This window comes from Pipra filicauda, unplaced genomic scaffold (assembly GCF_003945595.2).
Source record: "Pipra filicauda isolate LSUMZ 115617 unplaced genomic scaffold, ASM394559v2 scaffold205_size1947385_pilon, whole genome shotgun sequence".
NCBI lineage: Eukaryota > Metazoa > Chordata > Aves > Passeriformes > Pipridae > Pipra > Pipra filicauda.
This window is the reverse complement of record NW_024104316.1, coordinates 875694-888392: the sequence shown is the minus strand read 5'-3', so window position 1 is coordinate 888392 and position 12699 is coordinate 875694. Positions and strand designations below refer to the sequence as shown.

The 12699-nt window shown below is 48.5% G+C and overlaps 1 protein-coding gene across 1 annotated transcript; it reads right to left on the bottom strand.

Annotated features, from left to right (window-relative positions):
• Nucleotides 1-2278: 2278 nt before the first annotated feature.
• Nucleotides 2279-12235, bottom strand: LOC113985414 (purine nucleoside phosphorylase). The gene is made up of 6 exons (XM_027716180.2): nt 12092-12235; nt 8584-8753; nt 8179-8282; nt 6744-6919; nt 3553-3743; nt 2279-2629 (listed from the first exon to the last, which is right to left on the bottom strand). The coding sequence occupies exons 1-6, from the start codon at nt 12112-12114 to the stop codon at nt 2412-2414; spliced, it is 882 nt and encodes a 293-aa protein (XP_027571981.1). The 5' UTR covers nt 12115-12235; the 3' UTR covers nt 2279-2411.
• Between the last annotated feature and the right edge of the window lie 464 nt (nt 12236-12699).

Genomic DNA, 12699 nt, shown 5'->3' with positions numbered 1-12699 from the left:
GCATTTAAGCCGCATTCAGGCACAAGAGCAGGGGATCTGCCTCCGGTACAGCTGCAGAGAGGAGCAGGCCCAGCCTGCTGGAAGCAGGTGCTGCTGCCAAGCCCCTCTTCATCTCAAACCCCGCCTGAAAAGCACCAGCACAACAGCAGGTTTTTTTGGATGCTTCCCTTCAACATCACAGCCCAGCCTGACTCTGATTAATTAATGGAGCCTGCTGAAATCCCAGCCTTAGCTACTCTGGCTGCTGCCTGCTACAGCGAGCTGCACAGCTGCCTTCCACTCCCACTTGAGAGACTTTGTATTTACCAAGTATTAATTAGATGAATGTGAAGCACCATTTTCCAGGCAGGGGAAATCATCTGCTCTCTCCCTGCCCTGTAGCAAGCCCATACTGAGGCAAGTCTGAAAAGGGAGCAGGTAGAAGTGGCTCCTCCCTGCTCTGCGCATCTGGCACTTTTCGTATTTCGCTGCTTGTGCTGCCCCACGTGACAAGCACTTCACTCCTGCTAGATCTGAAAAGGCAACAGCCCTGTGGAAGACGGAGTTGGAGTCTCTCCCCCTCTGCAGAAAACCACCAGAGCTGGTCCTCGAGACTGCCCTGACAGTCAGAGCCACCAAATGGGAAGAGCTGCTGTCTCTGAGGGCTCCTCCAAGAACCAGGAGCTGCTGAACAAGTGACTCTGCCAGAAAAGCACAAGCAATGAATCCTCCCCCTCCACAAGTCCTCCAGACCAGGCTGGGCAGATATTTGTCAGGAATGAGCACAGGTAACCCTGCCCACGAGAAGAGAAGGGGACGGGGCGGTCACCCAAGATCTCCCCCACTCCTGAAGTGCTGTCATTTCATGGAAGACATTCAAGGCACAGCTGTTCCTCCTGGTGGCAATGTCTGCACCACGGATGCTGCAGTCAACACCAGTAATTGCAGCATGAAGGGCTTCAAGCAAATACCCATTTGGAAAAAAAACCTGGAAGAAATGTCAAGGAAGGCTGAAGGCTGTGACGGAGGGCAAGCGTCAGTGGTAAACAACTGATCAGCTAAATTTAGGGAGGCAGGTTGGGAGCTCTCCATGACCAGTTGGGTGTCTTCAGTTCAGACCAGTGAGTCAACTGAAAACATTTAACTATGACCATGATGGGCTTTATAGAGAACTCCAAGATAAATGAAGGGAAAAAGGTTATCTAATAATTACAGTCACTGTTTCACATCCAGCTGCATCCACGGCTCAGCCTGACCTTTGAGGAACAATGAATAATGCACCATTCTGGTGAATGTTCCCCTTCCTTGATAGACCATCAGCACACTGGTAAAAGAGAGCCTCTCCTGTTTGTCCTTTGCTCACTGCTTGGCTCAACTTCTTTATGTAAGAGGACCTGGAAAGCCAGAAAAATATCACACCTGCTCCAAAATATTTCCACTGTAATTTCACATTATTAAACTCCTCAGACCATTGGTGCTCCAACATCTGCTGCAGGAGAAGCAGCACTGGAGCAAAGCTGTTGTGAAACACTGGGTCAAACTGATCTCTCTGTCTTGTGACACCAACAGGGAACCAATCTCCAGTGCTCAAGCTGCTGATCTCCAAGACATCCAGAAACAAAAAGAACACGTCCAGGCAGAGCTGGACCTGGATTTCTGTTTTGGCCATGTTTACATGGTGCACAGATAGGTCATGCCTTGTTGTTGGGCTGCATTTTCATCCCCTGTAAATTGAGACAGAGCAGAGAGGTGTGAGGGGTGCTGGGGGAGAGCTGAATTGTAGCAAACAGCTACTGAGCTCTGCAGCTGGTCATGAGAGGCCAAGAATGAGCAAAGTTGGGACTTTCTGAGAGTCCATCTGGCATGGTAAGGGAGCACAACCCCATGCATGGGAATGCAGTGGTTTTCCAAGCTGTAAAATCAATTGCAATTCACTTGCTCTGCAGCATTGCCTGTTCCAGGCAGATCTCACCTTTAGCCTGGCCCGTTTCATGTATCCAAAATCCAGAGTCTTCTTGTGGACTTCCACTGGCTTCAGACCAGGCCCCACCAAAGCAGGCCAGCAGGCACCAAGCCCCAGGACCAACTGCTGACAGGCTCCTGTGGCATGGGGGAGCAGAGGCTCGGGCAGGAGGGTGTTGTGCCAAGAGAGACAGAACGAGGGGGAGCTGGAGCTCACATTGCTAACACTGGGGCTTGGGAATGTGCCAGAGTGTTTAAGTGCCAGCAACCTGCTTTGGCCACTGGCTACTAACAAGGGGATCATTCTGGCAGGATTCAAAGCAAACCTCTGCACCTGTTCAGACAAAGCACAAAGATAAAGAGGTCTATTCAAAGGGAGGAGAGCAGAAGGGGACAGTCCCACCAACGGCTCTCCCCCAGCACTTGCTAGTGTTCACACGTTAGGATATGAATGCTGAATGGCTGGGGGGTCACAGGGAGTTTGTGCTTTCCCCCAACTTCCCCAGGAGGTGTGTGACCAGTTTCTGCAGGGCCTCAGCCCGGACCACCGAGACGCGCAGCACTTCCTCGTGGTTGGCTTTCTCCTGGCTGTCATAGCTCATCACCACTTTGTTGGTGATGAGGGAGATCCCAAGGACTCGGAGGCCACAATGCCTGGCCACAATCACCTCTGGGACAGTGCTCATGCCTGTGGTGGGAAAGGAAAGGACCAGAATGAGTCGGGATTTACACCAAACAAAATCTCTCCAAGGCTGCAAACCACGATCCTACCTCCAAAGCACATGCCCTTGTCTCCTTCCCCCCACCTCTCTGTTCCTGAGCCCTGCAATAGTTAAAGGCTGTGACACTTAGAAGGCTCAAATTGCTGCAGCACTACAGTTACAACTCTGCTCAGCACAATAAACCTCCTGCATTTGATCCCTGAGCCACAGCTCCCTCCTCAAGACGTGTCAGGCTGCTTGCAGCCTTGCTGAGGGAAGTACTGATGTGCTGTGTCATTTGGCTCTTCTCTTCCCCAGCTAAATAACCTATTGCAAAGAAAAACGGCTTTGAGGGGAGCTGAGCTCCTTTCCTCACACACAATGAAACTGCAAAGTATTAATGAACAGACTTCCACGAGCCGGGGGCCAAGCTGGAGGAATCACATGGATCATGGCCCTTACTTTCCTTGTGCATAGTTGGGAAGGTATCCATGATTACTGTTCCTAAACGAGACTCTTATGGAGGGCTGGTTTGTAGGGAGAAAGCACAGTGAAAATCTTCACGGTGTCAGAATTTAAAAAAAAATTAGAAAAAGACTTTCTTTCTGATTGGGCCCCACTCAGCTCTGGTGAAGTGGAGCCATCCGAGCATAAGAGACTTGTGTTTGGGAAACAAACACAATGTTGTGCTGGCATCCCTGCCCTGGGCAGCCGTAAGCACGGGGACTTTCTGCAGATCCACCCAAGGAGCTGCACTAAGCCACTGCAGAACGAAGCAGAAACACACAGAGCTTGTTCCTCCAGCCCCAGGAGACTTAAGAGACTCAAACACTGAAGCAAGTCAGCCTTGAGTAGAATTAACTGTATAACCATGTGCCCAACCAACCCTGCCAGCCCAGCCCGGGCTCACCCACGGCGTCGGCTCCCAGCGCCTGCAGCACCCGGCACTCGGCGACGGTCTCGTAGCAGGGCCCGGCCAGCACACAGTACACTCCTTCCCGGGTGAAGCTCAGGAAGCCCAGCTCCTGGGCACTCTCCTTTGCCAGGCCCAGCAGATCCTGTTCATAAGCATCTGACATGCAGGGAAACCTCACCCCAAACCTGCAAGGCAGTAAAAGGACACAGCCGTGTGACACCGCGACCTTCCCCCCCCCCCGTCGGAGTCCAGGGGTGCTCATCCTTTGGGGAGAGGGGAAATGTCAAGGGCAGGGCAGCCTCTCTCATTCTGCCCTTATCATCAGATCATTCTCAAATTAGAGAATCATAGAATAGTTTGGGTTTGAAGGGGCCTTTAAAGGCCATCTCATCCAAACCCCTGCAGTGAGCAGGGACATCTTCAACTAGATCAGGTTGCTCAGAGCCCTGTCCAAGCTGACCTTGAATGTTTCCAGGAACAGGGCATCTACCACCTCTCTGGGCATGACATTTCTGCTAGATCTAATCACCCAAAACTCTCAGCACACAGAGGTTATGGCTGTTGGAAGGTCTGACGCTGCTTATTTACTGCACAAACCCTCCTGAAATGGTCAATCAATTCCTTTTGTCTCCAGGGAGCACTGATGGCCAGTTCTCTCTCTCCCCAGTAATTGCTCATAGTGACTTTTAAACACTGTCCACCAAACAGTTGCTGCCCTTTGGGCTCCCTGAGGCACAGAGTCCCACAGGCTGTCCCAGGGAGGGGGTTTGAGCAGGCCCTGATGGAGCACCCCAGCAGGCCCACCCCAGCAGGCAGCTCCTAACATCTTGGAGCTCCAGGGCCATATTTTAGGTAGCCTTCATCCTCTGCTTCAAGGCTGGGTGTCTTGCTTGCCTTAGGTCTTAAGATAACAGCTCAGTCCTGCTCCTGATGGAGTGAATCTTTCTACTGGCTCATGGAGAGCAGAGTAGATGGCAAAGATTGTTATGCTGCCACTGAGGAAACCTGGAAAATAAACTCCCAGCCATATTCACCAGTGCAGTTCAGCAGGAGTGGACCAGGTCCCTCATTTAGGCTATTAAAGCTCCTGCTTGTTTACATGTTCTTCCAGCTGAATGCTTAGGGCAGGAGGTGGCTTATTTTGTTTTTATAAACAATAAATATTATATAAATAAAAACAAACTTTCCCTTCTGGTCAAAGGCAATAAGTATTCATCACTATGAAAATTGCTTCCCTTTCCTGAAGGATGGCCAGCAATGCAGAAGCCAATCTCTAATTTATTAAAAAAATATTATTTCCACATCACTTCATTGCCTCTGGTTTTGCTCTGTTGTGCTTAGATAAATCCTTCCTGGTAGCTCAGCTGGACAGGATTTTAGGAGTTTGCTCAGCTAAAGCTCTGCAATACTTTGAAACCTGATTCATAAAGACCTTTTGCCCATTTTGATGCCTTGGTCAGCAGTGCAAAAGTCACCTCCCAGAGCACTGCAGTCTTCACCAGGAAGCTGCCTTTGGGAGGCAATGAGGCAGCTCTGCTGCCTTTGAACATTGTCCAGACGCAGTTGTTTGATTGGCGTTTCTCCTCCTGCTCCAGAGCAATTATGCAAGTCCAGAGAGCTTTAAACACTCCATGTGGCTTCTCTGCTTTTGATCATTCTTTCCTCCAACCCACAGCACTACCTACAAAGATGTAAAGATGTTCCACTTCAGATGGCTACTGTCCTCTCGCCATGGAATCGCAGCACACTGGTTATTTCTCCCGAGGCAGCTGCCAGCACCTTTCAGACTCTTCACAAGCAGGAGCCAGGTCTGCTGTTATATCAGGAAGGAACTAACTAAGGGAAAGCCAGGCAGGCCACCTTATTCTCAGCAGAACTTTCTCTCTGGAAAGATCCAAGGACAATCCAGATGCCTGCCCGGCAAACATGTCCATTTTTCAGGATGAAGGTACCAACCCAACAACAGATTTAACCATCTTATTATCTGAACTCACTCTTTGCTCATAAACTACCACCTCCTTCACCAGCCTGTCCTCTGGCTTCACATATCTGGCTGTCTTCTAGTCTTCTTTCCTGCCAGCTTCGTTAGGAAATAATTCTTGCTCCCATTTTCTCCTTGTCACAATCTGGCCTCTTCCTTTTCTGCTTGTGACAGCACTGGATCTTTACTGCTTCCATGTGTATTTTCCTGACAACTGATGTGCTTTCCTTTGCTCAGCCTGGATCTCCAGTGGACGTGTCCTCACTCTTTTTAGCCCCATTTGAGAGCCAAAGGGCTTCTCTTTGTGAGCACTGGTTCACCTGGAATGTAACCTCTCAGTGGCATGACCTTGCTCATCCTGGTTGCCTTCCACCCTACCAGACTGGTGGTGTCTTGGAAGGATTTTAGGATCATAAATTCATGTTGGAAGGGACCTCAAGGTCTCCTAGTCCAAAATCCCTCTCAAAGCAACTTTATGCCCAGTGGCAACTGCAGTCTGGGGTGAGGATATGTTGGAAGCCCCTCTCTGCACTGGCCACAGGGTAAAGATTCTGCTACACAGCCAGTACAGGAAACCTGACTTCCCAGCTCAACCAGCAGCAGGTCACTCTCGTAGATCTAGAGGTCTCTGAAGAAGCTGCCAAGACAACCTCCTCTCATCAGAGCAATGCCTTCAATGAATCCATTCTGTTAACAATGGCACCCCAGTTTAACAGCCTGGATACAAGTGTGGTTATCAGGAGATCAGAGGTTTTATCTTTGCCCTGCTCTCACTGCCTGGCCTCTGTTGTACCCCTTCCATCACACCAGGAATGGCTGTTGGTAAACACAGGCTGGGGACACTGCAGTTCACCAACTGCTCAATTAAGAGGAACCAGCAGAGAGAGGGGCTGACAAGAAGAGACAGCAGTGGGTCTCTGGCAGATGGTGCAGCTGGTCATGTCAGGAGAGGATCAGAAGCCTACTTGCATGGCACAGAACCTTCTGGGCTTGTAAGAGTAAGCAACAGCCAAGGCAGGGTGCTTGGGGAGGGCAGGGCAGGTGGCACAGCACACACAGCTATTGCTTTAACTCTTCCCTTGTGCATACCTGGAGCCAGACTCTACTCTCAGTAAATATCTGTCAGCAGGCACAACAGGCAGCCCCAGCCTGTGGCTGGAGGAAGAAAGGATTAATTGGTAACATGGAGCTGATGCCTTTTTACCTCTCATCATTTGGTCCACGCAGTGGATTCTGCCCTCCCAAGCCAAACAAGCTGATGTGGTCTCTTATGAACATGATGTCCCCCACTTGGAAGTGGGGATTCAGTCCTCCAGCAGCATTTGTGACAATCAAGATCTCCACTCCCAGGAGAAAGAAGACCCTGATGGGAAAGGTGACCTGGAAGAACCAAAGGCACGTGTGCAATGAATATCACAGCCAACAGACAGCTACTGCTACTGCATTTGTAGTATCACAATTGGTGGGTGCAAAGAAGGGTCTATATACAGAGACAAACCAACTTTCTCCAATTCTAAACATTCCTCTAATCTAAACAGAATTTTAATGGTTTTTAAACATATTAAAACCTAATCTTGTAATGAACACCATTAAAATCCAAGCCCACACTTCCTGCAGTTGTGCTAAGGTCAAATGAAGGTGGTACAGAAAGAACATGCAGATAGTTCTTCCTCACTGCCAAGGTCTTGCAGAGATCAAACCACTGTGCTGACTGAAGTGACTACTTATGCATATAGCCCTGGAGTGCAATCCAAAGTTAAGGAAAAATTGGGAACCGGAAAAAAATTTTAACAGTTTTATTTTGAGGAGTCACAAAGGAACTGGGATGATAGCTGCTCCCTCTCAAGTGCTAGAGGAGCTGTGAGCAGAAAATTTCCTAACTGTGGACACCACTTCTTTCAGACAAACATGTCTTGATAAAACTAGTTACATATTGAGTGATTTTAAAATAGTTGTTTTTCTGTAAAAAGCTGAGTGGTGCCAAATGTTGCAGTTTATACCCAAACACAAATCAACCTCAGCCACCTGGAAAATCTCAAAGCTATCCAAATGAAAAAAGAACACACAACACTGTCAGAGAGTAAATATTGTTGGTGTTTTCTAACAGAAATGTACATATGTGTATGTTAGGCAGCATAAATGCAACTATCCACACACTCCTATATGTTAGCTGGGAGGGTACAGCAAGTTGCAGTAGCCAGGGAGTTTTTTCTAGGGGAAAAAAAAAAGCTGTAAACTATACAAATGCAAAAGAAGATTAAAATAGATTATTCTTATCAGAGTTTTCTGGTTGCTGATTTAAATCGTGATTAAACTGCCTGAGTTAAAGAATGTAAATTAATCTGCCTTGTATGATAAACTGTTTTCCCCTGCAAGTATAACAGGGTTAGCCAATTTGTGTGGCTGCACAGCATCACCTTCACCCAGCAGAAGCCTCTTGGTTTGAACTCCCAATTTTATTTTCCGGGGAGAAATCTGAAATCTAAGAAAGACCGATTTCAAGAGCAACGCAAGTTCATGGTGAGAGCTAAAAATGTGCATCTACACAGCAAAGCAAGCAGTCGCTTTTGCATTTTTTTGCCCTTTTTTTTTTTTTTTACACTCCCCCCGCCTGAGTGTTTTCCTCGAGGAGGACTCACCGTGCTGACAGAGTAGCCTTCGTAGGAGTGGAAACGCCCCTGCATGCACACGCAGGGCTGCCCGCTCAGCTCCCCAAACACCAGCCTGCCAACGTGCCCTGCAACTGCAAACCAACACAGCGTCACTTCACTCACAAGTCTCAAGGCCTTGGGGCTTCAGAGGGGTCTGCCAGGCCATGGCTTTGCTCTGCAGCGAGAGCAGGCGCTGGGAGCCGAATAAATAAATAAACACATATTTCTGTGCTATGGTGTTTATGTTTTTTCACTCTGAGCACGCATTTCAGCACCGAGGGACTGGCGTGCAGGGCGATGCCAAGCGGTGCACGTTGACTCCAGTGATCTGTGTGAGGCTGTGCTGCAGGGCTGCCCAGGGGTGGGACGCTGGTGCCCTGGGGTTGTGCTGACCTGTGCTCCGTGGGAAGTGAGGGATGTCCTCGTAGGGAAAGACTGTCTTGTTATCCAACACCTCAGCCAGGCCTCCCAGTCCGGATCCGCAGATGATGGCGATTTTTGGGCGCTGGACGGTTCGGGCACGTAACCAATCTGCTGTTTCCTTGTACACCTCATAGCTGTTTCTGCAGAAGGAAAACAGGTCAGGGGGACTATCAACCCATTCAAAGAACAAGCTTCAAAGGATACAAGTCCTGAAAAGGTGCAAAGAAAAGGAAATTTCATTAAGGCTATAATAATAGAAGCTTCACTGCTATTATTGAAGATGTATCGCTTTTAATCTCATGTATATACCCAGGGAAGGCATTTGAATCATCTTTGCCGGTTTCATTCTGTCATTGAAGAATGGCTAATGATACCTAGATCACAGAAATGTCACAAGGCATAACCACTCCTGCTTCTGATGGGCTCTGGTCTTTCCAGAGTTACTGAAGGAAGGCAAAAGCACAGTTAGACTGAGAAATTGCAAACTATATGAGTGTGCACGGGGATGTGCAGCCTGTGATGGAGAAATCCAAGAGGATGGAACTCCAAAGGCACCTGAACAGCATGGCTGGAGTGCTGGGCTGATGAAAAAGCAGACACTGTCCTCTGCAGTAGCCTGACTACTGAGACATGGGGCAAGAATCACCTACAGAGATGGAGGAGCCAATCTCTGTAAGCGCTGAGTGCCATCAGCTCCCAGTGCCTCCTTCAGGGCCTGGTACCACACCTCAAACACCCACCTCCTCGATCCCTCGTGCCTTCAGCACAGGAGGATAAACATGGAGATCTCACTCGGCCTCTTCTCTCCCGCAGAGTGGGCAGGGGGCACAGCCTAGTCCTAGGCAAGAGGCCCAAGGACATCAGTCTACATCAAAACAAGTGAAAACCAGGAATTTGGGCTCCAGAGTTTATGCTGATTTAAGAGGGGGACTGCTCCAGTACCTTGGCAAGAAAAGTCTTATCCAGCACTGAGCCCCCCTGCCAGAAGGTGGGATAGAAGCTGGCATTAGTGTGTACACTGTACAGTCGTGCAGCTGTCTCAGGGGAGGGGAGAGAAGTTCAATTTTTAACCTCTTAGCCCAGTATTCAGGTGCTTTAATCACAGTTTTGAAACGCGATCAATAGGGAAATAATCCGATAATCCTGTTTCCAACAAGACAATGCAGATACCTCCTGAAAGTCAATACCAAGGTCGATCGGAAACTCTCCTCAAAAGCAGGGGCACCAACAGCAGTTCTTGGTAGCAACTCGATTGTTACCATTGATGAGCAGAATTAATGACTGCACAAGGTAGAGGACGAGGTCCTGGAGTGAACCAACGCAGGCAGGGGTAAAAAGGTTCTCTATATAAGAAGCTGATCTGCTTATTGAGAGGTGAGAGAATCAGACACTGCGAGGCCTCCAGTCAATTTTACATCACCTGCGATGCTGATAAGCACTCACCGTCTGCTTCATGAATGTTTATCTTTTGGTTCTGGTTTTTTTTTAACCAAGTCTCTTGATTTCCAGAGGTGTGAACCTCAGTAATGTTGTGATGCTGCTGTCTGCAGCCTTAGAGGATATACAGAAAAGCTTTCACAGTGGTGCTCCTCACTCCAGGAGGTGTCAGGCCACTGACTAAGAGGATTTGACTGCCTGTGTACAACTGAGTCGTCCAACTGAGGTATCAGACACTGAAATAGAGGATCTCAAGTCTATGGTTTTTCTTCCTTTATACTGACAGGGTAGGTAGCTACTGCACAGATATTTTCTGTGAGCTTCTCCTCTCCTAGCTGTCCAGCTCCTACTGCAAGTCCTGTCCAATGTGTTGCACAACAGATTTATGTTCCCAGTTACAAACTGTGATGTCAAAAATGCCCGAAAATATAATAAACCTGCAATCCAATAAGAAGAAATAACTTCCATATACATGGATTAAAATGAAGAGGCCTACTTAGCTGAAACACTTTTCGAAGGAAAAGTCTGGAAATGAGGAAGTTTATTTACCGTCACATATTGTTGAATTTTCCAAGTGTACCATGAGCTCCTGAAATAAGCAGGAGCTGTGAAAATGACATTAATGAGGTCTACACTTGACTATATTATCGCTTGCTCCCAGACAAAAGCTTTAAAAGTGCTTTACATACATTAATGAACAATTTCACCCAATCTCTCCATTGAATAACTGTAATCCTTGTTTAGAAATTCAAGGGAACCAAGAGAATTTATATGTAATACCCAAGTTTTTGACATACCTGTGGCAGGCATGAGAAAAGAATGAGGTCACCAGGATCTGCTCTTCCTCTTGACCATAATCCCCTTTGTCTCCATATTTTTTTTTTTTAAAAAGGTGCATACACCCTTGCAAAATAACATTAAAGAATGGATATTATTCCTACATCCTCAGAAATTTTAGGAGTGCGGGATGAATCACTTGATGTCTGCTGAAGATATCGGGACTGACTGAGCTGTGCCAAGTTCCAGGGATTTTTTTTTTTCTCTTCTTAAACAGAAGATATTAAAATACTTCTTATCCAAAGAACTAAAACTCCAGTGCTCCACATGTCTCCTTGCCTGGATGGAGCTCCAGCCGGCGTGCAGGGGCCTGGCAGAGCCCTGTCCATCCCAAAGGCTTTGGGCACGTCAGAGCTGTCCCTAGTGCTGAGAGCACAGCCACGCCAAAATTAATCTGCCTGCAGTATTTGGTTTTCAGAAGCCTTCCAGATGCACACATCAAAGGGGCTGGCGAGCACTGATAATTTCTGACTGCGAGGGAGATACCTGCACAGCAGGAGCAGAGGGGGAGCTCGATCTGTGGGTCACCCACCACATTGTTCAGCCTGGAACCGCGTGAGCACGAGGCCCGTGTGAGCTTTTTGACAGCTTGAATTAATACATGTAGCACAAAGGCCCCTCCAGCTACTCTGCCTCCAACAATGCACACCTAATAATAGTGCTCAGTAGCATCGCTTTGGATTAGATCACAGGATCAGCTGAAAACACAATCCCCTTTATTGTGATTGCTGTCATCCGCTGCGGAAACGCCTCTGTCGCAAAACACAGGACTGTCACCGGTGACAGATCTTTTATGGCACGAAAAACCCCACCCCTCATTGTGCTCCTGGGTCGGTTGAAAGCAAATCCACGTTAAAAAAAAGCAGACATATCCCAATGAACAGCTAAAGCATTGGTTTGGGGGCACGCAGCCATACGTATTCGCAGCCCATGCCTCTCCACATGAGACAGTTGTCTCTCCTGGCCCATAACCCCTCCCAAGGTCACCTACCGCTGCCATATTTCATAATACCAGCACCTGGCACAGGCAGATGGCCAGATTCCTCTTCAATAATATGATGTTTACTTCTGAGCAGCCTTTGCCTGACATTTATTGAGTGCCCAGTAGGAAGGAGAGGAAAACGAGGTGAGGAAAAGCGATGCAACTTCACCAGCCCCTTTCCAGCCAGGATGTCTGTGCATCCCCTGTTTCACGGCACCTTACCTGTCTTCCTCAGCATAGGCCATCCTCCTCCTCTCTGGTTAACCAAAAGAAGGGGATGGGTGCTGGAAAGGGAGCCGCAGGTTTTTGTTTGACCAAAGGGCAGAGGCCTGTTGAACCTGCAGAAGCTGCTGCTGTCTCTGTGAGTCCGGGAGGTGTGTCCCAGCTTCCCCTGAGCACCTCCAATCCCCGAGTAGGAGGGGCATGGCCAGGACATCTGCTTTTCTGGCCTCACCTCACATGACACACATGCTCTAGAGCTCCACAGAAAGCTCACACGCAACACACACACTTTAGAATGCAGATTAAGCCTAGAAATTGCACACGCACGCACACGACTGTGCTGACAAGGGATCTGCCTGGATTTGCACACTCTTGCGTCACCTGGGAACCAGCTGGTAGCTGCAGTCACCTGCTCCTTTGCAATTCCAACCCCTGGGAGCGTGGCATGAGCTCACTGGGAGCGTGCAGACTCTGCAGGATGACCCGTGCCAGCCACCACTGCAATGAGACCTTTCCACAGCCCACACCATTGTCTTCCCATCCTTTCATGGCAGCCAGGGGTGATGACCCATTAGCTCCTCCCCCAGATTTATTGTTTGGGTTTTTTT